At 51.1% G+C, this 27,528-nt stretch overlaps 1 protein-coding gene across 5 annotated transcripts in view; it reads right to left on the bottom strand.

The window, feature by feature from the left end:
* Positions 1-27,245, bottom strand: part of DELE1 (DAP3 binding cell death enhancer 1) — a 39,594-nt gene extending 12,349 nt beyond the window's left edge. For 3 of the 5 annotated variants that reach the window (XR_008445936.1, XR_008445937.1, XM_054037798.1), the window contains exons 1-9: positions 23,593-23,774; positions 20,756-20,882; positions 13,786-13,906; positions 13,088-13,223; positions 12,501-12,644; positions 8,901-8,962; positions 6,809-6,926; positions 6,106-6,248; positions 3,736-3,894 (exon numbers count right to left, since the gene is read on the bottom strand). Coding sequence is in view for 3 of the 5 variants with exons in the window: in XM_054037798.1 (XP_053893773.1) it covers positions 3,736-3,894; positions 6,106-6,248; positions 6,809-6,926; positions 8,901-8,962; positions 12,501-12,644; positions 13,088-13,223; positions 13,786-13,906; positions 20,756-20,882; positions 23,593-23,623 (1,041 nt within the window). In the remaining 2 variants the exon portion in view is untranslated. Of the gene's footprint in view, positions 1-3,735; positions 3,895-6,105; positions 6,249-6,808; positions 6,927-8,900; positions 8,963-12,500; positions 12,645-13,087; positions 13,224-13,785; positions 13,907-14,392; positions 14,543-20,755; positions 20,883-23,592; positions 23,776-24,525 lie in introns of those variants that run through there. The other 2 variants (XM_054037802.1, XM_054037801.1) reach the window with 2 other exon arrangements.
* Between the last annotated feature and the right edge of the window lie 283 nt (positions 27,246-27,528).

Here is a 27,528-nt window from a genome sequence, read left to right as displayed (position 1 = left end):
ATAGAACTGGAAGGGACCCCGAAAGGTCATTGAGTCCAGCCTCCTGCCTTCACTAGCAGGACCAAGTACCAATTTTTCCCCAGATCCCTAAGTGGCCCCCTTAAGGATTGAACTCACAACCCTGGGTTTAGCAGGCCAATGCTCAAATCACTGAGCTATCCCTTCTACAAGAAGCTTGTCTGGATGCTGTCATGGGCTCCCAGTACAGAGTCTGGAGTGGCTCACAATCCTCTCCTCAATCTCCCCAGCCTCCTGTGTCTCTGTGTTTCTCAGCCAGTGGTCAGGTTGCAATGGTCCCAGCGCTGAGCAGACTGAGGGATGGGAGTGGATGGGTTACACAGCTCCTGACTGGGGAAGGGAAAGTTGTAGAAAACTTATAGTTGGTTGTCTAAAGTTAGTCACAGCAGTCTTTTGTCCCCTGGAAGATTACACAGTTTCAGTGCTTCTCCTACCCCACTGATCTTACTGCCCCTTTACAAGTAGGAGACAAGCAGAACAGGGCCAGGGAGTTAGGTTTGAGAAAGAAGGGGACAGAACACAGTTGTAGAAAACTTTTGTTGTCTGTAGAAAAATTAGTCACAGCAGTCCTTTCTTCTTTGGCAGATTACCATTTTTTTACCATCCCTGAAGTCTGGGTTCTCCCTGCACTAAGCCATGCTGCACAAGCGGGGAAAAAGGGAACAGGAGAAGGATATCATCTGGTGGTTGGATAAACACAATGAAGGGTCCCTTTGCAGTGGAGAGGTGAGGGGCTTGCAGTGCTTGTCAAGCTGTCCTGCAGTGACTCAAGACCATAAGTACCAACCTCAGGGAAGACTGTTAAGAAAAAGGGCACAAACCCCAAATTGGTTATGAGTTCTATACTTAGATTTCACCACTCAAGTGTGAACTCCTCAAGCACTATAACCTAAACTATAGCCTTAACATGGAGATACAGACAGTCCCCTTGGGTACTCTGATCTATCTTGCTACCCAGAGCCTGCCTTTGTGACACATGGTCCCTTACACCAAAGATCACAGCAATATTCAGGTTATATCCAGTCCTAAAGAACCAGTCACTTACCCTGGTGCACATTCAATTTCACACTGAAGACAAAGCTTGTAGCCAGTCCTATAATAAACTAGCTAAAGATTTATTAACTATGAAAAGGAAATAAGAGTGTTATTCAAAAGGTTAAACATATATACATAAAAATCAGTTCGAATCTTAAATTTCAAAAAGTAATAGAAGCTTCTATAATAAGCAAGCTCTATGTGTCCTTTTGGGCTAACCCAGGCCAAACACTGGGGATCTTTTGTTTATGCTTAGTAATCCTTGCCCCTCAGAAACCAAGCAGCATAAAAGATACTTGATAGTGCTTTTATTCCTTCCCCCTTCTGCTTTAAGTTGCAAATTTGGCTGTTGGGAGGAATTCACTTGTTTGTCTCCCCTTGGAGGGGGAGAAGGCGGGGGGGGGGGGAAGGGCAATCAACAAAGTCTTTTGTCCTCTGATGTTCCACAGTAGTTCATCAGGCATTGATGGGCCTCCTTTGCTGGGCAACAGATAACACCTCTTGTTGGAAACTAGTATTTCACACTCAGTGTCTCTTTCCTCTCTGGTGATTTACATACAGAACAAACTACCTGAAGGAGGGTTCCAAAGAGGATGGAGCTCGGCTGTTCTCAATGGGGGCAGATGACAGAACAAGGAGCAATGGTCTCAAATTGCAGTGGGAGAGGTCTACGTTGGATACTAGGAAAAACTAATTCCAGTAGTGAAGCACTGGAATGGGTTACCTAGGGAGGTAGTGGAATCTCCTTCCTTAGAGTTTTTAAGGCCCGGATTGACAAAGCCCCTGAGTGGGATGATTTAGTTGGGGTTGGTCCTGCTTTGAGCAGGGGGTTGGGACTAGATGACCTCCTGAGGTCTCTTCCAACCCTAATCTTCTATGAGTCTATGAAACACTTAAACATTACCTTAGAACAGGGGTTACAGGTATTATAAGTGAGATTAATGCAGGCAGCAACTTAAAAGCATTTCATAAAGTCTGAACACTAAACACATTCTTATAATTCTAATACCTATTTTAACAATATCAACACACAGGTGGAGCCAAACTGGTTCCAGCTATATATTGATCAGTATTCAGTTGAGACCTAGGGGCCTTGGCTCAAGCTGGTGCCTGGCCCGCCAGCATCACAGTGCTGATTTGAAACTGCAGGGAACCAAAGTGACTGGGGCTTTAGGAAAAATACAGGTAGATTGATGGACTGATTGGTTGGTAGAAACTGGAGGACATCTTTGATGGATTTTAGGGTGTGGGCATAGGTACCACCTTGTCTTTAGAGGGCACCGCATAGGCTGGGTGAACCAGTAGTGCCTGTATCTCAGACTTTCCAGGCCAATGTGATTCCCAGAAGGAATTCAGTCTTCAGTGAGAGAAATGATGATACCCCGACAATGACTGGGGCGGTGTCACATTGATGTTCCAGTATGGAGGTGGTTCCTGAAGAAGTCAGAATGTTATAACTGTAGGTGAGAGGACATGGTAAAGTCCTGTCTGGTGGGTGGAAGGCTGAAATCTCAGTGGGTCAAGCAGCATCCGGCTCAGACTCAGGGCAGGATGCAGAATCTGGCTCTACCCATGAGACAGCAGATCCAGGTTGGACCAAAGAATCCAGTGGCAGGTCCAGCAGGTTGGAAAAGTCCATATTGGGAAGAGAGCAGCACCTTGGCCCGGTCCACTGCTGGTAACGAGGACTGGGGGCTGCCTGGTTTCAGTCCAGGAGGAGTGGGTCTGCTAGAGACCCAGGGCTGTTTCTGCCCCAGGAGCAGAGATGGCTGCAGGTGGCATTCTGTGCTATTGCACCAGAGTGGCTCCCCATTCCAAGATCTGAGCACTGGTTAGTGAGTGTCTGAGCACTCCCTGCTGTGGCAACATCCCAAGCAGCTCTCTGCCCAGAAAAGATGAGAAGTGGTGAGTCTGATGTGATGATGGACACACCATCATGTGAGCTGAGCCAGTTGAGACAGACAGTGATAGTGAGACCTATCCTTTGCCTTCTGGTTGCCTTTGTGCAGATCGCTGTCGTGGGTCTCTGCTTGGCAGCTGAAAGGGGGATGTGTCCCTATTGGCAAGCGTCTTCTGGGCATGGAATATAAAAGGCTGCTGGTGTGAGAATCCACAGTGCAGGACCAAGACCTTGACACCGACTCCTGGATGCTCGGCATTGGGGAGGAGCCCTCTTTGAGGGCCTATCGACAGCTGGCTCCTCCGGTCTCTCTCCTTGTTTGAGCTTAGTAAAGGCCTAATCCAAGGGGAATCAATGCTGACAGAAAAGGCACTGAGTGTGCATGTCCACCACAGGCCTAGCACCATAGTGGAAGCAGGGGGCTTGGACTTACCTGAACAAAGAGCTGCACACTGGAGTGGGGAAAGCTCACCACAACTTTGACACACAGGAGCCAAAACAACCTAGCATAGTGCCAAACCCCAAGGCTTCTACACGCCTAAAAATACAAGGGCAGGAACAAACCTTGCTTAGGAGGTGATGCTAATGCGTCACTGCAGCTAGCTGACTCTGGCATGCCCCGTATATTGGAGGGGGGGAGCAAGGACACAGGCAGGGTTTCCCGCAACCCCATGGACACTGCCCTACAGAGGACCCAGTGCTGTGCAGAGGGGGTTCCCTGGTGGCTCCATGCTACTCAAACACTCAGCCTTAGCAATAACTCATGTGCTACAGACACTCACCTCCACTAGCCCTGCTGCTGCTGCCTGCTCCAGCAGAGTCACAGCCTTCTGCATGTCAGCCCCTTCAGCGTTGAGCCCATGGCGTAAGAGGAACCTGGCATAGCGGTACTGGGCCGTGGGGTGCCCATTGCTGGCTGCACGATGGTAATAGAGAGCTGCCTGGAAACAGAGAAACACCATCATGAGCGCCCGGAGGTATGCATGCCAGGCCGCGTTGTCCCAGGCATCTTTGTGAGGAGGCTGCCACTCTCCAATACTTACCCAGCCTGGCAAGGACACCATAGCATGCATCTGCATCCAAACCCCCTTGCCGGTTCTCATCACAAGCTATGCATACTCCCCCAGGCAGCCATTAGCAGAAATACCCTCCCTAACTGTGCAGCCTCCTTCATACTCAGTGCCCTGCAGATCCCAGACATGCACCAGATTTAGTTGGGGATTGGTCCTGCTTTGAGCAGGGAGTTGGACTAGATGACCTCCTGAGGTCCCTTCCAACCCTGATATTCTATGCTTCTATGAAACATAAGACTATTCGGGTGAGATCCTGCTTCTCGGGTATGATCATCAGGGAGAGAACTGACTATGGGAGACATGCAGCCTCTCTCCCCCCAAGTGTGCACCATCCCTCAGGAACAACCCAACCCCAAGCACACACAGCACATGCCTGCACCACTGCCCCATACACAATCATACCCATCCTACCATCCAAATGCCATCACATTACAGCCCTGTGCTAGCTGCAGCAACTGCTCACATAGGAGAGTGAAAGTAGGGAAGTGGGATGATTGGCAGCTGGGGACTGCACCCATTCCCTCTTTTCCTAGCCACAACCCCTATTCCATAGCGGGTGGCATAGGGCCAGCTACACCAGATTCTTCTATGCCTTGGGACTGGCACAATGCCCAACTAAGCTGGTTTTGCAGTTCCTTTGCACCAGCTGAGTGGCACAAAATAGCCACAGCAGGGGCACTCCTACAAACAATACTCCCTAGGTTCAAGATGTGCATCTCAGTGCACCACACAAAGCTGCTGGGAGGTGGTCCAGGCAGGACATGGCTCCTGCACATGTGGTGGTGTTTTACATATGTACCGTATGGTAACAGGATTCCCCAGTACTCTCCCAGCCACTACTAATGCTGCATATATAAGTGTATGGAACAGGGCCTGGGAAGGTATATTTGAAAAGGACAGGGCTGCAAAGGAGCCAAGTCTCCTCCCATGAGGGGCAGTCTTCCCTAGGCACCCATGCAATTAAAGCCTACACTGGCACACGTGCAGCCTTAGCTTTAGCATCTCCTGATGGGAAGGTGTTTGACTCTGCAGCCCTAACCTTCCCTCCTAGGAGTTTCCTGGCTGGAATAATTAATAGTTTGCATTTATGTCTACAATACCTCCCGCTAGAGCCCAGCAACGGGACTGGAATCCTGCGGGTCCTACAGGACCCGCTGCCATAATAGCTGGAGTGGGATAAAAATTCAAGGAACAATGCGGGAGCAGGTGGGAGTGGGTACTGCGGGGCGGGATGGGAGCAGGATTAAAAAAAACAGTCCTCCATCACCACAAACATAAACACCCCAGCCAGCAGTGGCTGCACTCTGGCCCCCAGCTCTGAAGGCAGTGCTGCTGCCAGCAGCAGTGCAGAAGTAAAGGAGAGCCCCCATTGCCAAACTATCTATGTCTGAAGATGGCAGGGCATGGAGGCCTTCCATCCCCTTAGCATGATAATGCAGTGGCTCTTCAGCCATTTGCATGGAGGGATGGGGGTTTCTAATCCCTTTGCGTGGGGAAGGGAAGACACAGGGGCTGCTCATCCCCTCATAGGAGGGCATGAGGACTCTGACCCCACTGTATGGGTGATTTGGGCTGGTTGGGCGGTCCCCATCCCATTGCATGGGGATGTAGGGAGTGTGCTGAGAGCAGCACATCCAGCCATTGCTGGGACAATTTTAGAGTCCTGCAGTGGGACTGGAATCCCGCGGGTCCCACAGGATCCACTGCCATAATAGCAGGAGCGGAATAAAAATTCAAGAAACAATGTGATAGTGGGTACTGTGGATCTGAACAGTGGGATTAAAAAAATAGTCCCGCACAGGGCTCTACTTCCTACCCAGGACTTCTGAGGGCCCCCACACACACCCAAGGGTTGCGGGGTGCCCCTGCACTGACAGGCATTCACCAATGCACATAAGGGTATAGATGGGAACAGCGCCTTGCTCCCTGCGGCAAGGGACTTTGGAGTGAAGTGTCTCACAGGCACTCCTTCCCCATCACTGCTCCTACTCATGCTGCTGTGAAACAGGGCTAATAGCGCTCCCCCAGCCTCCTGGTAGGTTTCTATGTGTGTCTCTCTCTCTGCATGCCACCAGGTACCTTTGCCAGGTCTTTCTCCGTGCCTCTGCCATGCTCATAACACAGGCCCACGTTGAACTGGGCTTTGCTGTAGCCCCGATCTGCTGCCAGCTTGAAGCAGGAATAGGCTGCCCTGTAGTGGCCATCACTCACACTCTCAATCCCTGGGGAGGGAACAGTGCATGTTCAGCAAAGCAGCATAAAGGCAGCAGGCAGGACAGGATCATGGAACTCATCGTGCCCCACCCATGGCAGCTGGCCTCACTGCATCCTGCCAAGTTTGCCAACTCTTGGCCCTGCCCCACCTCAAGCCATGGAGTTTAGGAGGTGGCAGGGACCAATGACCCGACCCTATGTTGAGGGAGGGGTTCTCTGGCCTCATCACCAGCCTCTCCAATGCTCCAGGTTTCCTGTCATTTCATTTCCCAGAGTTCATTGCAAAGCAGGGTGAATGCCAGTAAGAGGTGGCACAGAAGAATCTGAAAAGCCTGACAATGGTTGCAGGAACTCCACCCTCTGGACAGGTAATGGGACCGTGACAACAGCCAACTCACACAAAGAACACCTGGGAACCATTACTAGTGCTGCAGATTCCATAGACTACAATAGCAAGAGGCTTCCCAACATATTTGAGGTCCTCCAAAAAGGAGAGGGTGTGTTGGTGTCCCTGTCTCTATTCCTGATATCTGCAGTATAGGACACAATGAAGCCCGGTCCACGTTACCACGGATATTGAGCGCAGTGGAAACGCTGACCCGGAACACCTCCTGCAGCTGGGTAGCTGCTTCCTCCAGGCGTTCCTGCTGTGCTGGCTTCCCCTGCAGAGTGGAAAATGACAGCCCCTAGGAGGGAAGGGAATTAGAGGAGTGTTAGCAAACCCCCTCAAGTCTCAGGACAGCTCCTGTCATGGCTGCCAGAGCACCTCCCCACATTAGGGCCACATTATACCAAACTAGGGTGTAGTGGCGTTTGTGCTCTAAACCTCCCCACGAGCCCCATCAGGCCACGGAGCTCCCCACCAGTCTCAACAGCCCCCCAACGCCACCCTGCTCAGCATCCTCAGGCTGGGGAGCTGCATCGAAGCACCTCCAACCCCAAATAGCTCCTCAGGCCAGGTAAGCCACCTCAACGCTCCCCTAGCCCACCCAAACAGCCCTTGCAAGCCAGAGGTTCCAGCTCAACATTCCCTGGGTCCCATACAGGCTCCTCAGACCGGGGTAGCCGCATCGACATTCCCCCAGCACAGTGCCATCTAGACCCTTCTCCAGCCCGGGGCAGACCCCTCAGGCCAGGGGAGCGCTGTGCCACCTCTTACTCAGCAGCAGGTCAGTAGAATCCAGGAGAACCTTGAAAAGGCAGTCAGTAACTCTCCCACACAGAAATACCACCCGCTCCTCCCCTTCCTAGGTCAGGTTCAGCAGCATAGGCAGCATCTCCCTACAGCGAACGTGGAGCAGCCCATTTCCTGGCACTCTACATCATTCAAACTTAAATAGCCTGTCAGCTAAATAAATCCTTCCCCATTGTCCTTGTTTTATGGCTTTTTCCTAATTTCCCTGCTAATTAGCAGCATCCCCTAATTTGCCTAGTCAGGAGTGGGAGGGAATCAGGCTTGGAGTAATTGTTTCCTAGTATCTAGGATACAGTTTGGTGCCACCAAGTGGCAGCAGTGCACACTTCAGCTAATTTCAGATTAGCTCCACACTACTATTTACAATGCAGTTCTAATCAGGAGAGGAAGGATGGATTCCAGCAGGTTTGCTTCCCACCTGTCAGTCAGAGCAACCCTCAGTAAACAGAAATATAGGGATTTTTTCACTCCTGCAAGCCCTGCAGAGCCAGCCCAGCCATGGAACAGGGAGCTGGGTCCATCCCTCAGGGCCCTGCAGAGCCAGCTCAGCCACAGGGGAGGGAAAAAATAGTGCAGAAGTATGTAATTAAAGACAGTACAATAATACAGATACAGGAAGAGGTCTTGAACTAAGGCAGTCTTGATTCTGATATTTCCTAATTTTTTGTGCTTGAGTTCGCAACTTTAATGTTATTTGAGTGCACTTTGTGTGATATGTACGTACAATGGGGTCCTGATCAATGTTCCCTCTAATTTTTTACATCCATGTGCGGAATGAATTTTGTTATGTGCACCAATATGGAGGTGATGTGTGGCAGAGGTGGGGCTGAGGGGTTCAGTGTGGGAGGGGCTCAGGGCTGGGGCAAAGGATTGGGGTGCAGGCTCTGGAGTGGGACCGGGGATTAGGGATTTGAGGTGCGGGAGGGGGCTCAGGGCTGGATCAGAGGGTTCGGGTGCGGGGGGGGGGGGTGAGCTCTGGTTGGGGGCTCTGAGGTGGGGCTAGGGATGAGGGGTTTAGGGGTGCAGGCTGCTGTGGGGGAGAAGTGCCTCTCCCCACTGTGGCAGCTCTGGGGCTGGGGCTGTGGGAGAGGCGCCTCTCCCCGCCGCATTCCTGCACGCCCCCTACCTCACTCCTCTCCAGTCCAGGCCCCTGTGGCTGCGCACCTGCACCTTGATAGTTTGCTGTGCGGTTTAGGTCCTGATCCCGATCCCGACTGGGCCCTATCGGTAGCGCGTTCCCACAGCACTAGTGTGTGTGCTGTGCAGACTCCTAGGGCAGGATGCCACTACACACAATCTGTGGAAAGGGGGTGGAAGTGCCATAGCTATGACTCCTGCTCTGTGACCATGACTCTCCCGGGATATGGTGCATCAGTCAGGCTGTACTGGAAAGAGCACTGACTATGTGCTTTGGGACAAGCTCCTTCTAAAGCCAAAGATCCACAGAGAAACAAAGAGACTGTACCTGTGCACTGCAGTGGGCTGGTCCCAGGCTGGTGCTGCAGCTCTCAGGGAATGGACGCTCCCCTGCAATGAGAGATCAGGGTGAGACATGGGCCTGAGACAGACCAGTAATCCTACAACCCTTCTGCCTCCCTCCTTCCACTCCACCCCGCTCTGGAGAATTGAATCCTATCCCTATTCTGCAATAGAGTTCCTATAGGATGCCAGGCAAATCACTGCAACCAAACTTTCACACTCATTGTGTGTTCCTCATTTCCTGGGTGCCCAACCTGAGCCCTTTGGGTCTGATTTGCAGAAGCTCTGAACACCCCCAGCTGTAACTGAACTCAACAGGAGCTGTGCTTTGAACACAAAAAGTGCTATGTAATGCTGTGTACTCTAAAAATCAGGCATCCAAAATTAATGAACACTTTTGACTTTAATCTTCCTGTGCCTCATCTGTAAAGCAGAGATAATAACCCCTGACCGCCTTACAGGCATTGTGAATACAAACTGGACTGTGAAGTGCTCAAACACTGGAGTGACAAGTGCCAGGAAGCAATGAATTCTGCTGTGTTCAGTGTGGGGTTTGGATGGTAGCAGCAAATAAGGCAGAGACCGCAGTGAGAATATATACTGAACAGGTAGCTAGCCATTCAGTGAACACCTTTCTGTAGCAGTATTCTGGATTATGTCACCAGCGTCCCTCCTTGATGCACCACTGCTCCAGGGCACTCACAGACACAGCCTCACACTCATTGACATCAGGAACTGGAACATATGCCCTAGTTCCAACTGGAATTGTTTTGGGGAAGTCTCTGGCCTGTGTTATATAGGGGGTTAGACTAGATCAGTAGTGGGCGATCTGCGGCCCGTCAGAGTAATCCGCTGGTTGGCCGTGAGACAGTTTGTTTACATTGACCGTCCACAGGCATGGCCGCACGCAGCTGCGGTTCACTGTTCCTGGCCAATGGGAGCTGCAGGAAGTGGCGCGGGCCGCAGGGACGTGCTGGCTGCCGCTTCCCGCAGCTCCCATTGACCAGGAACGGTGAACTGTGGCCACTGGGAGCTGTGGGCAGCCGTGCCTGCGGATGGTCAATGTAAACAAACTGTCTTGCGGCCTGCCAGCGGATTGCCCTGATGGGACGCATGCGGCCTCTGGGCCGCAGGTTGCCCACCACTAGACTAGATGATCACAATGGTCCCTTCTGGCTTTGGAATCTATGAATCCTCCTCTTCTTAGTGACATCAGCTCTCCACATGGAGAAACTGCCATGATGGGTTATCTGGATGTATGGCTCATTACAACAATTTGTAACCCATTAATATCCTCTTTTTGTCTTATGAGTACAGGGGGGTTAACGGGCCACTTCACCTTGAATGGTTTAATACAAAGTGTGTTAACGACTTATGCTAATCATAGAATCTTAGGGTTGGAAGAGACCTCAGGAGGTCATCTAGTCCAATCCCCTGCTCAGAGTAGGACCAACCCCAACTAAATCATCCCAGTCAGGGCTTTGTCAAGCCGGGCCTTAAAAACCTCTAAGGATGGAGATTCCACCACCTCCCTAGGTAACCCATTCCAGTGCTTCACCACTTTCCTAGTGAAATAGTGTTTCCTAATATCCAGCCTAGACCTCCCACACTGCAACTTGTTCTTGTTCTGTCATCTGCCACCACTGAGAACAGTCTAGATCCATCCTCTTTGGAATCCCCCTTCAGGTAGTTGAAGGCTGCTATCAAATCCCCCCCTCACTGTTTTCTTGTGCGGACTAAATAACCCCAGTTCCCTCAGCCTCTCCTCGTAAATTATGTGCCTCAGCCCCCTAATAATTTTCATTGCCTTCCGCTGGACTCTCTCCCATTTGTCCACATCCCTTCTGTAGTGGGGGGACCAAATCTGGACGCAATACTCCAGGTGTGGCCTCACCAGTGCCGAATAGAAGGGAATATTCACTTCCCTCAATCTGCTGGCAATGCTCCTACTAATACAGCCCAATATGCTGTTGGCCTTCTTGGCAACAAGGGGACACTGCTAACTCATATCCAGCTTCTCGTCCACTGTAATCCCCAGATCCTTTTCTGCAGAACTGCTGCTTAGCCAGTTGGTCCCCAGCCTGTAGCGGTACATGGGATTCTTTCTTCCTAAGTGCAGGACTCTGCACTTGTCCTTGTTGAACCTCATCAGATTTCTTTCTTTCTAAATAATCTGTTGACATTCCATTTTGCTGTGACACTGGGAGTTCCTTTCAAAGACCTGAAAAAGAGCTCTGTGGCTCAAAAACTTGTCTCTCTCACCAGCAGAAGTGGGTACAGTAAAATATATTATCTCACCCATCTTGTCTCTCTAATATCCTGGGACTGACATGGCTACAACAGCAAGACCCAATGATGGCTCACTGGCAGGTAACCCTCCAACACACACCACTTTCACTGCCCCCTACAGCAAACCGTTAGGGGATGCAGCTCTTCTGCAGGCCCACCCCTCCCACAGCAAACTGACAGGAGCCCGCAGCGCTTCCTCTCCCACCAGCCCCACAATGAACTGAGAGGGGCCTGCAGCACTTCCTCACTCTCCCCACCACTGCCCAGCCTTGTTGGGAAAACACAGCTGTTTCCTTACAGCCCCTTGCCATGACCCTCACAGAGGGAGGGATTTGGCTGTGAGGATGAGGCCGTTCTGCTGCTAGCACCCTTCTTCCCAGGTCCTTCTTGGCAGATGCCTTCCCCCTCCGCTGGCACCCATACATCCTCTCCTGAACAGCAGGAGCGCTTGGGAATGGGCAGAAGGTGGCATGGGGAGGTTGCAATGATGATTTCATTGTGTACAGGATTACTAGGAATCATAGTGGCACTATAAAGCCGGGTGAGATCCCATGCTCCCACAGCTGGCTCAGAGAATGCAAAATCCATCACAGCCTGAGAGCAATTTTCCCAATGGTCAATTCCCTCACTGTTAAAAACATGCGATCTATTTCCACTATAGATTTGTCTGTTTTACGCTCCCAGCCAGTGGATCCTGCTGCTTTTGACTGCTGCATAGGAGTCCTCCCTCTCCAAAATCTCCTTGTGCACAACAAGCTGCTCATGATCAAAGTTATCTCCTAACCTGGGATAAGCTAAAGCAGTGAGTCTCAAACGTTTTTACTGGCGACTCCTTTCACATAACAGGCCTCTGAGTGCGACCCCCCTAATAAATTAAACACCCTTTTTAATATATTTAATATCATTATAAATGCTGGAGGCAAGCGGGGTTTGGGGTGGAAGTTGACAGCTCGCGACCCCCCTTGTAATGATGTTGTGACCCCTGAGGGGTCCTGATCCCCAGTTTGAGAACCCCTGAGCTAAAAAGATGGGACTCCCTACAATTCTGACTGTGAGGCAGGTTTCTAATTGCTCTTGAGGCTCTTTCCTGGACCCTTTCCAAGTCAACACCCCTTCTGAAGCAAGGACACCAAACTGGACGCAGAATCCCAGGTGCCAAGGCCAATCAAACCCACCCTCAGTTGCACCATAGGCTCCTTCCCCACCTCCAGGAGACACCCTGCACTCTGGGCTCCTTGAGACTCCCAAAAAATCCCTCTGCCTTGGGTACCCTACCCCATACACCCTGGGCTGGTACCTGTTTCTGGGCAGAGCTGAGGCTTTCCTTGCCCTGAGGGGATGCCAGGGGATGGATTCTCTGGTGCAGCGTCTGGAATTCCTCCCAGCAGGAAGCAGGGCACCTTTTGGTTACTGTGGCAACTGGATGAGCCTGCAGCTGGCACTGAAACACAGAAGACAAGCCCCAACACCTGAAAGCCATGCAGGATGTCACCTGTGGGACATGCCTGGGGTCGCCCCTCCATGTTTGCAGTGCCTGGGGCCCCCTGAGCATTTGCTCAGAGCTCTCCCATCTCTGAGCATGGGGCCAAAGGGCAGAAGAAGAGAGAACTCCAGAGTCATGGGCAGGGAACACAAGGAACCTGCTTTGTGTGTCTCAACCCAGAAGGTGCCCAAGCCAGTGTGAAGGGATAGGGTATTTCCCAGCGACATGACCCCCAGGCTCACAGGACTTCACACCCTGCTGGCTCCCAATTTCAGACTGACAGGTGCCTTTTGCACAGGGGCAGCACAGCCCTCCCTGTACCCTCACAGCGCTCCCACAGCAGAGACTCTCAACCGACAGTCACCCTGGGCCCCCGTCCTCCTGCAGGAGGCAGAACTGACCTGAGTGCTGATGGGGCAGCAGAGAAGAGAGGAGCCCACCCACATGGGGATGCCCATCCTCTCTTCCTGCCCCTGGCACGGGGCTCAGCCATGGGATCTGCCTGGCCAACTGCAGAACAAGCACAGCTAGTGCGCCCTAAAGGAAGGAAAAGACAAGTCAGAGAAAACAACCACCCCTTCCTCTCTCCCCTCCCTGCAGCACACAGCTCTCCCTTTCCATTGGGTGCCCAGACACAGCAGAGCATCCTGCCCACAGCTCCCCACCTACACAACATCCCAGCTGCAACTTCCCTTCACACTGCCATACGCATCCCGTCCACAGCTCCCCAGACATCCCTGACTCCCCACCCCATTCCCACAAGGCATCCTAGGCTCAGCTCCCCACCTCACTCCCAGAGAGCATTCCATCTGCTGCTCCCCATCCAACTCAGCTGCCCACCCCATTCCCACAGGGTGTCCATCCCACACACCTCTGCAGGGCTTCTGGGTCACAGTTCCACAGCATCCCATCTAGCCACAGCTTCTTCCCTCCAACTACCCACATCCCTGCAGGAGACATCTTGATCACAGTTCCCTCCAACCCCTCAGCTACAGCTCCGCCAACTCCCTCCTCACAGGTGCCTTGGCCACAGTCCCTTTATAGAGGCATGTTTTGGTTGCAGCTCCCTCCCCCCACACCAGAAGAGACTGTCCCTCACCCAGGTGAAGGCATCCAGGACTGTGTAGTGAGGCTGCAAGTTCAAGAAGGGTCGCTGCGCATTCCCTTGCTCCCAATCATCTCGACCCCGTCCGCTCTGCCAGCTAGGTGAGAGAAAATAACTGGAAAACAAACAATAATGTAAAACTCCTTTCCCTGCAAAACTGGGTGAGATAATGAGCTCTCTAGACTACAGGGGCCCAACCCACACCACAGTTAAGTCAACCAGAGTTTTCTATTTAGATCTGAATTTTCAAAGGGCTCTACAATGCAAGGCAGACAAAAAAGTCTGATTGGAGACCTGAGGCTGGGTTTGCAGTGCAAATCTGAGGTCCATTGATGCAGGGGTTCAGGAAATACAGGACTCCACCCTTCCCAACCTGCTTTTAAAATTTTCAGGTTATGAGGCTTTTGGCAAAGACCTGGGGAAAAAACTATGGCCATGAGCCACATAAAACTAGCATTGTAGGACTTCTTGATCCAAACTAGTGTCCAGCACCAAGAACCAGTCTGGTAAACCAATATTTCAAGTTACTGGACTTTCATTCTGGTTCTCCCAGCACTAAACTGAGCTACTATAATCCCGAGTCAGCTGACATAGGCCAGACCTGGGTGGTTTACTGTAGTGTAGAGATGTCCCCATTCTGGTTCTCCCAGTGGTGTACTGAGCTACTGCATGCAACAATCCGGAGTGGAGACAGGAAGCCACTGCACATGTTCGTTAGCGCGCTCAGTTCTACAGATCAGCCGGAAACTCACTTCAGACCAGGGGTTATGGCACAAACACAGGGTCATTAGGTCAGATGGTTCCCAGGATAAGGCACTCCCATCTATACACACCCAACAATGACCTGGCTCTGTTTATCAGCCTGTTTTAAAATGTACATGCAGAGTTAGATTGACTTGAAAATGTGAATGTCAGGTAGGGACCAGCAATAGACTAAAGAGAACAAATCTGGGGGCATTTCCACAGAGGTTCCTGAGATGCAGCCCCCTCAAAATGACCTATCTGCAAGAGCAGGGTCGCATGAAAATTGACCTGCCAGTTGAATGCCTGTATAATGTGCTATGTGGGAAACTTGGCATCATTTAAGGGGACTCCCAAGCTATTAGGCCCCAAAGTATAAGCATGAAAAGGAGTGAACATGGAGCTGGTGCTAAAGCTGTGTCAGGAGAGCAGCTACCAGCTCAGTTTCTCTGGAGGCTTGCTACTGGAGGTACAGGGACAGAGCTGGCAGCTGTGGGGTCTCGACTCCCCTTAACCCTGCTCCCAGGGAGCCAGCAGTAGGCCATGGGAATGAAACATAACCTCACCCCTTCCTAACCCTGTCATTTTCTCTGTGCCCAGCACAGCTCCAACCCACCATTCCCATCCATGTCTCCTGATGCCCATGTCACAGGATGCATCAGGGAACATCGTTAATTTCTAAACATTACAATTTTCTAACCCAAAAGGACAACACTGGCTAACCCATCCTGGTTCAGTGGCAAAATCAAGGCAGCAATTAGATATAAAAAAGCAACATATAACAAATGGGAAAAGGGGAAATAGACAATCATTATGAATCAAAAGTTATGATGTGCAGAAATATAAGGGAAGCTAAAGATGGAAAAAATCCATGGTTGACGGGACTTCATATGGACAGTATGAAAGAATTTTTTAAAGTATATTAGGTACAAAAGTATCCAAGCAATGGCGTAGGCCTGTCACTATATGGAGATGGTAAAATTGTTAATGATGATGCAGATAAGGCAGAAGCGTTAAATAAATGTTTCTGTTCTGTGTTTGGAAAGAAGCAGAATGACACACTCACATAACATTAGGATGAGGAAGTACTTTCCAGTACATTAGTAACTAAAAAGGATATTAAACTACATCTACTAAGGACAGATATTTTTAAATCATCTGGCCCAGATAACTTGCAACCAACATTCCTAAAAGGGTTGGCTGAAGATATCTGTGGCCTGCTGATTTTATTTTTTAACAAATCTTAGAATACTGGGGAAACTCCAGAAGACTGGAAGAGTGCTAATGTTGTGCCAATATTGAAAATGGACAAGGGGGTTGATCTGGGTAACTATAGGCCAGTTAGTCAGACATCAGTCCCATACAAAATAATGGAAATGCTGAGCTGGGATTCAATGACTAAAGAATTAAAGGAGGTTAACACAATTAAGGCCAGTCAAAGTGGTTTATGGAGAATGGGTCTTGTCAAGCAAACCTGATTTCATTCTTTGATGAGATGACAAGTTTGGTTGATACAGGTAACTGCACAGATGTAACATACTGGTTTTTGTTCAGAAAGAGTTTGACTTAGTACCACTATGATATAATACACTCCTATGTTCACATCCAATACACTATTGTAATAATCTTTGTACAAAGTATGCCTTGTAAGGTATCATTTGAAAACTCAATTTGCCGGTCAGTATTGTCCTGATAAAATGTGTGGCAACATTATATATGAAGTTCTAAGATTCCCTCGTATGATGTTATTAAGGCTATGTCTATACTAGCACTTTTGTTGGAAAAACTTTTATCGGTCGGGGTGCAAAAAAAACACCTCCCCTGACCGACAAATTTCACTGACAGAAGCGCTGATGTGGACAGCACTATGTCAGTGGGAGACGCTCTCCTGCTGACACAGCTATTGCCGCTCATTGGTGGTGATTTAATTATGCCGATGACAGAACTCTCTCCTGTTGGCATAGAGCAGTTATACGGGAGACCTTACAGTGGCACAGCTGCAGCATTACTGTGTCGCTGTAAGGTCTGTAGTGCAGACATAGCCTAAATGTTCCAAATCACACAGCTCTGCCCAGATAGAAGTCAGGTCTGTCCTAAATAAAGGAAGGAATGTCTACTTGGCTTAATTTCGATTTAAGTAGTAAATCAAGCAAGGAGAGAAAACAAAGAAGTTCAAACATGTGGAAAAAAGCCCAGCAGGGAATATCCTTCCACACAGACTCTTTGTCTTCTGGGTCTCAGCTAGAAATGTTTTTCAAGAGGGGACTGAAACTATAAAAAGTTAGGACAAACATCCTAGGCACCCCTCTCTCTCTCCCTGCCTATTGCTTTCTCTGCACCTGAAGAGACAAAGGAGGCAGCTGTTGGATTCTGGGGGAGGGTCCCGACCTATGAGTTTGGTTAGTAAGAGTGCTGAAAGCATGTGGTGAGAAAACAAACTACACCTCTACCCCGATATAACGCTGTCCTCGGGAGCCAAAAAATCTTACCGCGTTATAGTTGAAACTGCTTTATATCGAACTTGCTTTGATCCATCGGAGTGCGCCCCCCCCCCCCCGGAGCGCTGCTTTACTGCATTGTATCCGAATTCATGTTATATCGGGTCGTGTTATATCGCGGTAGAGGTGTATATTAGATTCAAAGCAAAGTTAGGTTGGGCACCCAGATAGCATTCTACCTTTATTTTTCTTGTAAGCAATTCTGACTTTTACACTTCATAACTTGTACTCACTTACAATCTTTTTCTCTGTAGTTAATAAACTTGTTTTAATGTGTTCGCTGGAATGTCCGGGAACACCATTTGGGGTAACAAGTTGTGTGCATATTATTTTTTCAAAAGAAGAACAGACTCAATATATTTGCACTGTCCAGGAGATGGCTGGACAGCACAGATATATGTTTCTGGGGAAAGATCTGGGACTGGGAATGTGCTGGGCTCACCCTGTGGACTCTTTAAGGCTGGTAAGAGCCAAGAGGTGGCTGGCTGACTGCAGCACACACAGACATAGCTGGGAGTGACTTACATACTGCAGGCTGTTTGTGAGCAGTCCAGGTTGGCGGCTCCAGCAGAAAGCAGTGCAAAGGGCACCCCAGGTTACAGGGCAGGGGTGACAGATACTCATTGGTCTGGATTGTACCTTGGTATGTCACAACATTCTGGTTTTAAAATGAGCACTATACAATATCAAGCCACACTAAAAGGATTAAGAACTGGCTAACTGACAGATCATCCTGGAAGGGGGTATTTCTAGTGAAGTTCTGCAGGGATAGATATTAGGCCCAACACCATTCAATATCTTTATAAAGACCAGGAAGAAAATATAAAAAACCCACTGATCAGATTTGAAGATTACAAAGAGACTGACAAAGTGGCATATAATGATGAGGACAAGGTAGCCATACAGAACAACCTGGATCACTTAGTAAGCTAGGACCATTCAAATAGAATGCTTTTTAATACAGCCAAATAGAAAGTTATACGTGTAGGAAGGAGGAATACAGGTCAGACCTACAGACTAAGGGAGGCCAGGGATTTGGAGCAATCAAATTTTTGAATTGCTCTGCTCCAGCTCCGCTCCGGCACCAATAGTGACTGCTACAGCTCTGCTCCAGCTTTGCTCCTGCTCTGGGCAAAAACCTGCAGCTCCACTGCTCCGCGCTCCAGCTCCGGGCTCCGTCCAAAGCCCTGGGGAGCATATCCTGGAAAGCAGGGACTCTGACAAGGATTTAGGGGTCATAGTTGACAAGTAACTCAACATGAGCTCCCAGTGTGATGCTGTGGCAAAAGGGCCAATACAGTCCTTGGAGATATAAACATGAGTGTAGAGAGCAGGAAGATGATTTTATCTTTGTATAGGACATTGGTGAGACCGATATGGAATACTACATCCATTTTCAGTGTCTGCATTTTAAAAGTGTTGAAAAATTGGAAAGGATGCAGAAGAGAGCCATAAAATGATGTAAGGGCTGAACAAAATGCCTTACAGTGCCAGACTCAAAGAGATCAGTCTGTTTAAAGTTATCACAAAGAAGACTAAGACACTGGGTACTAAAGCACTCTTTAATCTAGCAGAGAAAGGCAAAACAAGAACCAATGGCTGGAAGATAAGGCCAGACGTTTAAAATAGAAATAAAGCGCAGATTTTTAAGACAGTGAGGTTATAAACCATTGAAACAAACTAGAGAGGAAAAGAAATTGTGAATTCTTCATCACTTGATGGCTTCAAATCCAGGCTGGCTGTCTTTCTGAAAGATGCTTTAGCTAAATACAAGTTGCTGGACTCAATATAGAAGTAACTGGGTGGAATTCAAGGGCCTGTGTTATACAGGTCAGACTACATGCTCTAATGGCCTTAAAATTTTTACTCTATGAAACCCAGGGCCATCAGCGACAGAACTGGTGGGGAGGGGTGGTGGCAGGGGGATACAGACAGAAACAAGCGTGTGCCAGGGGGAGAAACGGATGGAAACTCCTGCAACGTTTTAGCAACTTGAGGCTTTGCTTGAGCTGCGTGAACCTTTCTCACCCTGATTTCTCTGGGATCATTTCAGTTTCAAAATTCAATCTTAAGCACTACTGAATTTTGAACCCCTCACCCTCTGTTCCCCCTGGGTTGGAAGAGCAGCCACTCAAAACCCTTCCCTAGCCCTGTCCTATTTCCCTGGGACACCTATTTCTTCCCCAATAAGAATAATTGGTTTTCCAATAAGACTGGGCCATAAGGACCCCATCACCTAATCCTGCATCAAGGCCAGTGAGAAGGGTCCTGGCCCCACAGCATTGGATCCTTGCCCTCATCAGCTATGAGCACCTGGGCATCCAATCGCCAGCAGCAAACACAAGTTGTATGTAAATTCTAATCCTGCTGGTAGTTTGCCAGACTATACTGGCTGGTGTGCTGATGACATGCCCATTGCACCGAGCCACTAGGCTCAGTCTTCAGGCCAGCAGTGCTCAGTAATGTTTTCCAGGCATGTATACAGCCTTAAATGGGTCATGCATGGGGGGGTTGAGTTGGGAGAGCCACTGTGGAACATTTACATTGTTTCCAGGCACTCAGACAGCAGCTTCATATCAGTAAATCACCATCCTCAGGAAGATGGGGCAAAGGGCAACGCAGGACTGGAGGGGAGAGGAGAGGAGTGGAGAAGAGAGTGTGTGAGGCATAAAGCAGCTGCACTAGCACTGGGTGCCATTCACTGCTGCTGGGGGAGCAGCAGCAGGCAAGCACTACCCTGGTGTCTAGTTCTACTCTGAGTAGGCAAAGTTGCATGATAAGATGGCAGAGCTCCAACTTCACTGCAGCTTTGGAGCAGCACCTACTGCAAATGGTGGTGATGAGGTTCCTGTGTAGACATGGCCAGAGTGCAGCACAGGGAGAGAGGCTGTGGCACACTGTCAGACCCATGCTGCAGCACCAGTATGACTCACCAGTGGGAGTGCTCGGGAAGAGAGCAGGCATGCACCCAGACCTTGGGCCTGCACAGGCTGGCCAAAGGGGTTCCAGAGCACCATGGACACCTCACTCAGTCAAATGCATGCCACCCATACTGAACTCCGGAGGGTATGCAAAGGGTTTAGCTAGAACACTCTCCCTAGTGTGGGCATCTGAGGCAGGAGGGGAAGAGACACAGGGAGAGGGGACTACACTGGAACTCTGCCTGTGGCAGGAGGGAGAAAGACATGGGGTAGGAGCCTGGGACCAGAGGTGAAGCTGAGTTAGGTTATAAGAAGGGAAAACCAGAGAGAAAACCAGGACCTGGATTAAAATACGATGACTTCAGCAATTCCTTAGATCACCATCAGGAAAAGGGATTTCATGTTGCAGTTCCTGAGAACAGGATGGCCTTTGGGGCATGTTTGCTGCTGTCTCCAACACTGGCTGAGGTGAAGGGATGGTATGACCAGGCCAAACCCAAATGGGAAGCATTCCCCAGGACTCCCCTTTACAGTTCTTGCCTTTGGCTAAGAAGTCCAGTCCATGCAGACCCCCAAAAGCTGCTTCCCTGCTGCCTACAGGCATAGTGGGCACTGAGGACTATGGGAGAGCCCTCAATTGCCTCTCGCCCAACACAGAATGGGACATGTGGGCTCTGCAGGGCTCTCCCTGGGTTCCCTGACCCTCATTCTGCATTCTAGCCACTGTATTCTGCATTCTAGCCACTGTAGGGGCTGCCCAGGTCTCCTCCCTGCTTCCCCCATTGGAAGGCTACCCATTCTCACCTCTGTTCAGATGGAGTCTGTCCAGCACTGAGTGCTGAGGTGGCGTTCCAGAGCTCCTCATTGCTGGGAAGGGTTGGGATCCCATGGATAGAGCTTGAAGCATTCAGCGCATGGAGGCGGTGAAGGGCTGCATGTGGAGTTAGAAGGAGAGGGGACCAATGCATTGGGATTCTGCTGGGAGGAGATTCCAGACACTCCAGCATGTAGCTTGAGGACAGAGCAGCCTCCCCAGCATTAGGACATGCTCTGTCCCCTCGGGAACACTGGGTCTGGCTACATAAGGATGTCTGTGCTGCCTCACTGGCATGCATTCTGCTCCACAGGGAGCCAGAGACCCCATTCTCCATTCCCTTCAGGAGTGAACTGGTGCTGGCACAAGGAAAGTCAAGCCCCCATCTTTAGTTATTTGGGGATCAAGCAGCCTGAAGTGGAAGCTGTCGGAGCATTTCCAGTCTAATCCCCACTTGGTGTGGAACTTCCAGGAACTATCTTGTTTGGGACAGAAGTTCCCAGCCTCAGCGTCCATCTAAAGAGGAAGGACGGATTGCAACCAAACTGGCTCAAGCAATGTGGGCAGCAGTGGCTCTGTTATGCTTCTGCCGTGGCGGTCATAAAGTAGGGTTACCATTTGTCCGGATTCTCCCAGACATGTCCAGCTTTTTTGAGTTAAAAATAGCCTCCGGGGGGAATTTGTAAATGTCCAGATTTCCCCCCCATGCAGAGCCACGCGCGGCTGACAGGGCAGCCGGCCGGATTGTGCCACTCGCATCGGGCCTCCAGCAGTCTGGAGCTCCTCCCCCTGCTCCCCCTCCCCTGCTGCCCAGCGCCGCTCCGCAGCACTCTGTTCTGAGCAGCACGGTAAGGGAGCCAGGGGGTCGGAGAAGAGGCAGGGAGGTTCTGGAGGGAGCAGTCAAGAGACGGAGCAGGGTTGGATGGGTCGGGAGTTCGGGGGGTGGTGCTATCTGGGGGTTGGGGGTGTGGATAAGGTTTTGGGCAGTCAGGGTACAGGTAGGGTCCTAGGGGGGCAGTTAAGGTGGGGGGGGTCTCAGGAGGGGGCAGTTAGGGGACAAGGAACAGGGAGGCTTAGGTAGGGGGTGGGGTTCTGGAGGACAGTTAGGAGCAGGGGTCCCAGGAGGGGGCAGTCAGGGGACAAGGAGCAGGGGGGGGGGTTGGGAGTTCTGGGGGTGGGGCTGTCAGGGGGCAGGGGTAGGGAGAGGGATCGGAGCAGTCAGGGGACAGGGAGCAGAGGGGTTTAGATGGGTCGGGAGTTCGGGGGGGGCTGTCAGGGGGTGGGGAGTGGTTGGATGGGGCATGGAAGTCCCTGGTGTCTGTCTGGGGGTGGGGGTGTGGATAAGGGTTGGGGCAGTCAGGGGACAGGTAGGGGGTAGGGTCCTAGGGGCCACTTAGGATGAGGGGAGGGTCTCAGGAGGGGGCAGTCAGGGGACAAGGAGCAGGGAGGCTTAGGTAAGGGGTGGAGTCCTGGGGGGCAGTTAGGGGAGGGGTCCCAGGAGGAGGCAGTCAGGGGACAAGGAGTGGGGGAGGAGGGTTGGGGGTTCTGAGGGGGGTGGGAAGTGGGAGGGAGTGGAAGGGGCAGGGGCGGAGCTAAGGCAGGACAGGGGCGGGGCTCCTCCCATCCTCTTTTTTGATCGTTGAAATATGGTAACCCTACATAAAGTTCCCTAAAAATGGGGTATTTTGAATTGAGGGTTAATTGAAATGGAAATTTAGCAAGTACTTGAATTTACTAGAGAACTGCCACAGCGTAGTGAGCATGTAATAAATAAAAGGGGGTGGGGGTGGGAAGCTCCCTTCCAGGTAAAGGAAAAGGAGTGGGCACCTGACCAAAACAGCCAATGGGAAGCTAGAACTTTTTTAAATGGGGGGAAAAAACCTTCCTTTTTGTCTGTTGTTCTCTGGAGGAGGAGACACAGAGCATCAATGCTACAAGCAGTAATGCGATGCAAGGCTTGAACCAGATATAAAAATTCATCTTCCATACCTAGAAGAAATCATTGGACAAGGTATGTTTAAGTAGACACAATTAGGTTTATTTCTTTATTTTGACTTGTGGCTCAAGGGTTTTTTTTACCCCCATTAAAAAAGTTCTAGCCTCCCATTGGCTCTTTTGGTCAGATGCTCATTCCTTTTCCTTTACTTGGGGAACTTTGTTAACCCTTTACAGGTAAAGTAAGCAGAAAACAGCCACTAAGAGGGACTTTATAGCTAACCGGCTGGGTGCTCATGAAAGAGAGCTCTCTTCCCCCCCGCCCCCTTTTCATTTATTACACTAACCAACACTGCACGTGTGATTGAGCCACTGAGGCCTGAGCACCGCTTTACCGAGCCAGCGACAGGCAGGGGAGGAAGCTCAGGCCGGGGCTGGGGAGGCTGATTGCTAGGACCGGATTACAGGGCTGGACGGCCCGGATGGGCTCTGGGAACGTTAAGGGTTCAGGATAGGAGTTGAGGCAGCCAGCGCGGGGGAGTCTATGGAGACTTGCTAAGAAGAAAATGCGACCTTGCGGTGGGAAGTTGGCCAGGCCGGGCCGCGCCGCGCCGGGCCAGCCCTTCCAGCCCCGCCCCGCCCCAGCGGCAGCTCCGCGCAGCCTGTCCCATCCCCGCCGCGCTGGGGGCAGGAGCTGCCCGGCCGGGCTGCTAGCGCCCCAGGAGTGCGAGGCAGGGCTCGCCGGGCTGTGCCTGCGCCCAGGCTGCCCCCCGCTGCGGGCGTCGGGACATCGCCTAGACCCGCCCTAGCAGCGCTGCCGAGCACCGGCCCGGCCCTGTCGCGACTCTCGCGATACACAGCGGGTGTGAGAGCCCCGCTCCAGAGCCCTGACCTCGGCTCAGCAGTCCCGGCAGCCGCCACATCTCGGTCCCGGGTCTCAGACGCCACCACGCGAGAGACTACAGAGAGGAGACGTCAGGGCTAGAGGGCCCCGCAGAAACCATGGAGAAGGAAAGTGAGGACTAGAGGGAGCCAAATGAGCCCATAGAGAGGCAGTGTGAAGGCTAGATGGGACACACCAGAGAGGGTGTGTGAAGAATAGAACGCCTCCGAAACCATAAATAAGGTGTGTAGACCAGAGAAACCATAGAGAGGCAGTATCTAGAATAGACTAAGCCAGAACCATAAGGGAGGCACATAGGCTAGAGGAGCCATATGCCATAGAGAGGAAATCCCGGGCCCTGGAGAGACAGACTGCTGAGAGAACCTGAGGTTGCAGGCCAATCGGCCCCACTCGCACGGAGACTGGCAACGTGCGGGCTGTGGGGCCCTGTAGGACCGGTGGGTGGCTGGAGCAGGAGCCCATTCACCCAGGTGATGGTGGCTGATAGGGTTCCTAACTTTCTAATGGCACAAAACTAAACACCTTTGCCCCATCCTTTCTCTGAGGCCCTGACCCCAGTTTATTACATTTCCCCCTCCCTGGGGTGCAGGAGGGGGTGAGGTTCTAGGGTTGGGATAAGGGTTTGGGGTACAGGAGGGGGCTCCATACTTCAGGGAGGGGTTGAGGGATTTGGAGGGGGTTGTGGGTTGAGGCAGGGGGTTGAGGTGTGGCGGGGGTATGGGTTCTGGGCTGGGGGTGCAGGCTCTGGGATGGGGCTGGGGATGAGGGGTTCAGATGTGTGAGGGGGCTCTTGGTTGGGGTGGGGGGGGTTGAGGGCTCTGGCTGGGGGTGCAGGCTCTGGGATTGGGCTGGGGGTGAGGGATTTGGAGTGCAGGAGGGGGCTCTGGGTTTGGGGGGGGTCAAGTCTGGGCATGGGCTTACCTCATGCATTCCTGGTCACTGGGGCTAAGGGAGGCTCTGTGCCTGTCCCAGCTCCGCGCTGCACTATAGCAACAGCCAGGCCCGATCCCGGCGGGCAACACTTTACGTGAAGTCCCGCCCCTAGATGAGACACAGGCCCAGGGACGCAGCTGCCCAGTGCCCTCTGAGTGTGCATCAGCACTGGAAGCCTGACCCCCTCCGTCCTCAGCATGGCCAGCCAGGCTCCAGAGCGAGCATGGCCTGGTTGCAGTGGGCGGGCTCGCAGGGCTGCTGCAGTGACTCAGCCCCTGCTGCTGGCATCGCACACCTGGCTGAGTATAGTGCAAGAAATTGCTATCTGTAGGAATTTGCTACCTGTAGCGGTTACTCATGTAAGGGATTGTAAAAAAAATCTGCTGTTGTAAAAAACTGTTATCTGATGTACCAAATTCCTACAGATGGCAATTTCTCACACTACACCAGCAGGGTCTGAGGGTAACATCTGCACCACAGTGGCTGAACTGGACTGAGGCTGGTATGGGTGCTGCAGAGAAGGTGTGTTCTCTTGCCCCCAGCCAGTGGCTGGCTCTGCCCCAAAGCAGGAAGGGTGTGTTATGTGGTTCAGTGAGGCCATGGATGTTCTCATCCTTGTGAATGTCTGAGTCCCTGAATCCGGCCAACGCAACTCCAGCAGCCTCGTCAGCTCGTGCTGGGAGTAGGGCCTTAGCCCTCAGTGGTAGTCTGCAAAGAGAGGCTATCCTCCCTCTGCACAAGGAGGTGGGTGCAACAGGAGAGGCCTCCTGATTCATACTGAGAAAGGGCAATTGGCTAGTTATCTTCAGTGCCTGTACACAAATGCAAGAAGCCTGGGAAATAAGCAGTAAGAGGTAGAAGTCCTGGCACAGTCAAGGAACTATAATCTGAGTGGAATAACAGAGACTTGGTGGGGTAACTCACATGACTAGAGCACTGTCATGGATGGGTATGAACAGTTCAGGAAGGACAGGCTGGGGAGAAAAGGTGGAGAAGTTGTACTGTATGAAAGAGCGCAATATGATTGCTCAGAGCTCCAGTATGAAACTGGAGAAAAGCTTGTTGACAGTTTTTGGGTTAAGTTTAGAGGTGAGAGCAACAAAGATGATGTCCTGGTGGGCATCTGCAGTAGACCACCAGACCAGGAGGATGAGGTAGACGAGGCTTTCTTCGGACACTAACAGAAGTTTCTAGATCACAGGTCCTGGTTCTCATGGAGGACTTCAGTCATCCCAATATCTGCTGGGAGAGCAATACAGCAGTGCACAGACAATCCAGGAAGTATAGGGGACAATTTTCTGGTGCAAGTGCTGGAGGAACCAACTAGGGGCAGAGCTCTTCTTGACTTGCTGCTCACAAACAGGGAAGAATTAGTAGGGGAAGCAAAAGTGGATGGGAAGCTGGGAGGCAGTGACCATGAGATGGTTGAGTTCAGGATCCTGACAAAAGGAAGAAAGGAGAGCAGCAGAATACAGACTCTGGACTTCAGAAAAGCAGACTTTGACTCCCTCAGGGAACTGATGGGCAGGATCCCCTGGGAGAATAACATGGGGGGAAAGGAGTCCAGGAGAGCTGGCTGTATTTTAAAGAAGCCTTATTGAGGGCGCAGGAGCAAACCATCCTGATGCGCAGAAAGAATAGTAAATATGGCAGGCGACCAGCTTGGCTTAACAGAGAAATCTTCAGTGAGCTTAAATACAAAAAGGAAGCTTACAAGAAATGGAAACTTGGACAGATGACTAGGGAGGAGTATAAAAATATTGCTTGAGCAATCAGGAATGCCAGTGCACAGTTGCAGTTGCAGCTAGCAAGGTATGTGTAGGGTAACAAGAGGGTTTCTGCAGGTATGTTAGCAACAAGAAGGTGGTCAGGGAAAGTTTGGGACCCTTACTGAATGGGGGAGGCAACCTTGTGACAGATGATGTGGAAAAAGCTGAAGTACACAATGATTTTTTTGCCTTGGTCTTCACAGACAAGGTCAGCTCCCAAACTGCTGCACTGGGCAGTATAGTATGGGGAGGAGGTGAACAGCTCTCAGTGGTGAAAGAACAGGACTATTTAGAAAAGCTGGACATGCACAAGTCTATGGGGCCAGATGCAATGCATCTTAGGGTGTTGAGAGAGTTGGCTGATGTGATTGCAGAGCCATTGGCCAAGGGCAAGTCATGCCTGACCAATCTGATTGCCTTCTATGATGAGATAAGTGGCTCTGTAGATATGGGGAAAGTGGTGGTTGTGATATACCTTGACTTTAGCAAAACTTTTCATACGGTCTCCCACAGTATTCTTGCCAGCAAGTTAAAGATGTATGGATTCGACCACCTTGCAGGCCCCATTGGCCTGGAGTGGCAAACCGCAGCCAGTGGGAGCTGCGATCGACTGAACCTGCAGAGATGGCAGGTAAACAAACTGGCCCGCCTGGGTGCTTACCCTGGCAGGCCGCGGCCAAAGGTTGCCGATCCCTGGACTATAAGGTGGATAGAAAGCTGGCTAGATCGTTGTGCTCAATGGATAGTGATTAATAGCACGATGTCTAGTTGGCAGCCGGTATCAAGCGGAGTTCCCCAGAGGTCGGTCCAAGGGCTGGTTTTGTTCAACATCTTCATTAATGATCTGGATGATGGGATAGATTGCACCCTCAGCAAGTTCACGGATGACACTAAGCTGGGGGGAGAGGTAGATAGGCTGGAGGGATAGAGTCCAGAGTGACCTAGACAAATTGGAGGATTGGGCCAAAAGAAATCTGATGAGGTTCCACAAGGACAAGCGCAGAGTCCTGCACTTAGGACAGAAGAATCCCAGGCACTGCTACAGGCTGGGGACCGACTGGCTAAGCGGCAGTTCTGCAGAAAAGGATCTGGGAATTACAGTGGACGAGAAGCTGGATGAGAGTCAGTGTGCCCTTGTTGCACGTTGGGCTGTATTAGTAGGAGTATTGCCAGCAGATCGAGGGAAGTGATTATTCCCCTCTATTCGGCACTGGTGAAGCCA

The sequence above is a fragment of the Malaclemys terrapin genome, chromosome 8 (genome assembly GCF_027887155.1).
Source record: "Malaclemys terrapin pileata isolate rMalTer1 chromosome 8, rMalTer1.hap1, whole genome shotgun sequence".
NCBI classification, from domain to species: Eukaryota; Metazoa; Chordata; order Testudines; family Emydidae; genus Malaclemys; species Malaclemys terrapin.
The sequence above is the reverse complement of the archived record's forward strand: the minus strand, read 5'-3'. Positions and strand labels throughout refer to the sequence as shown.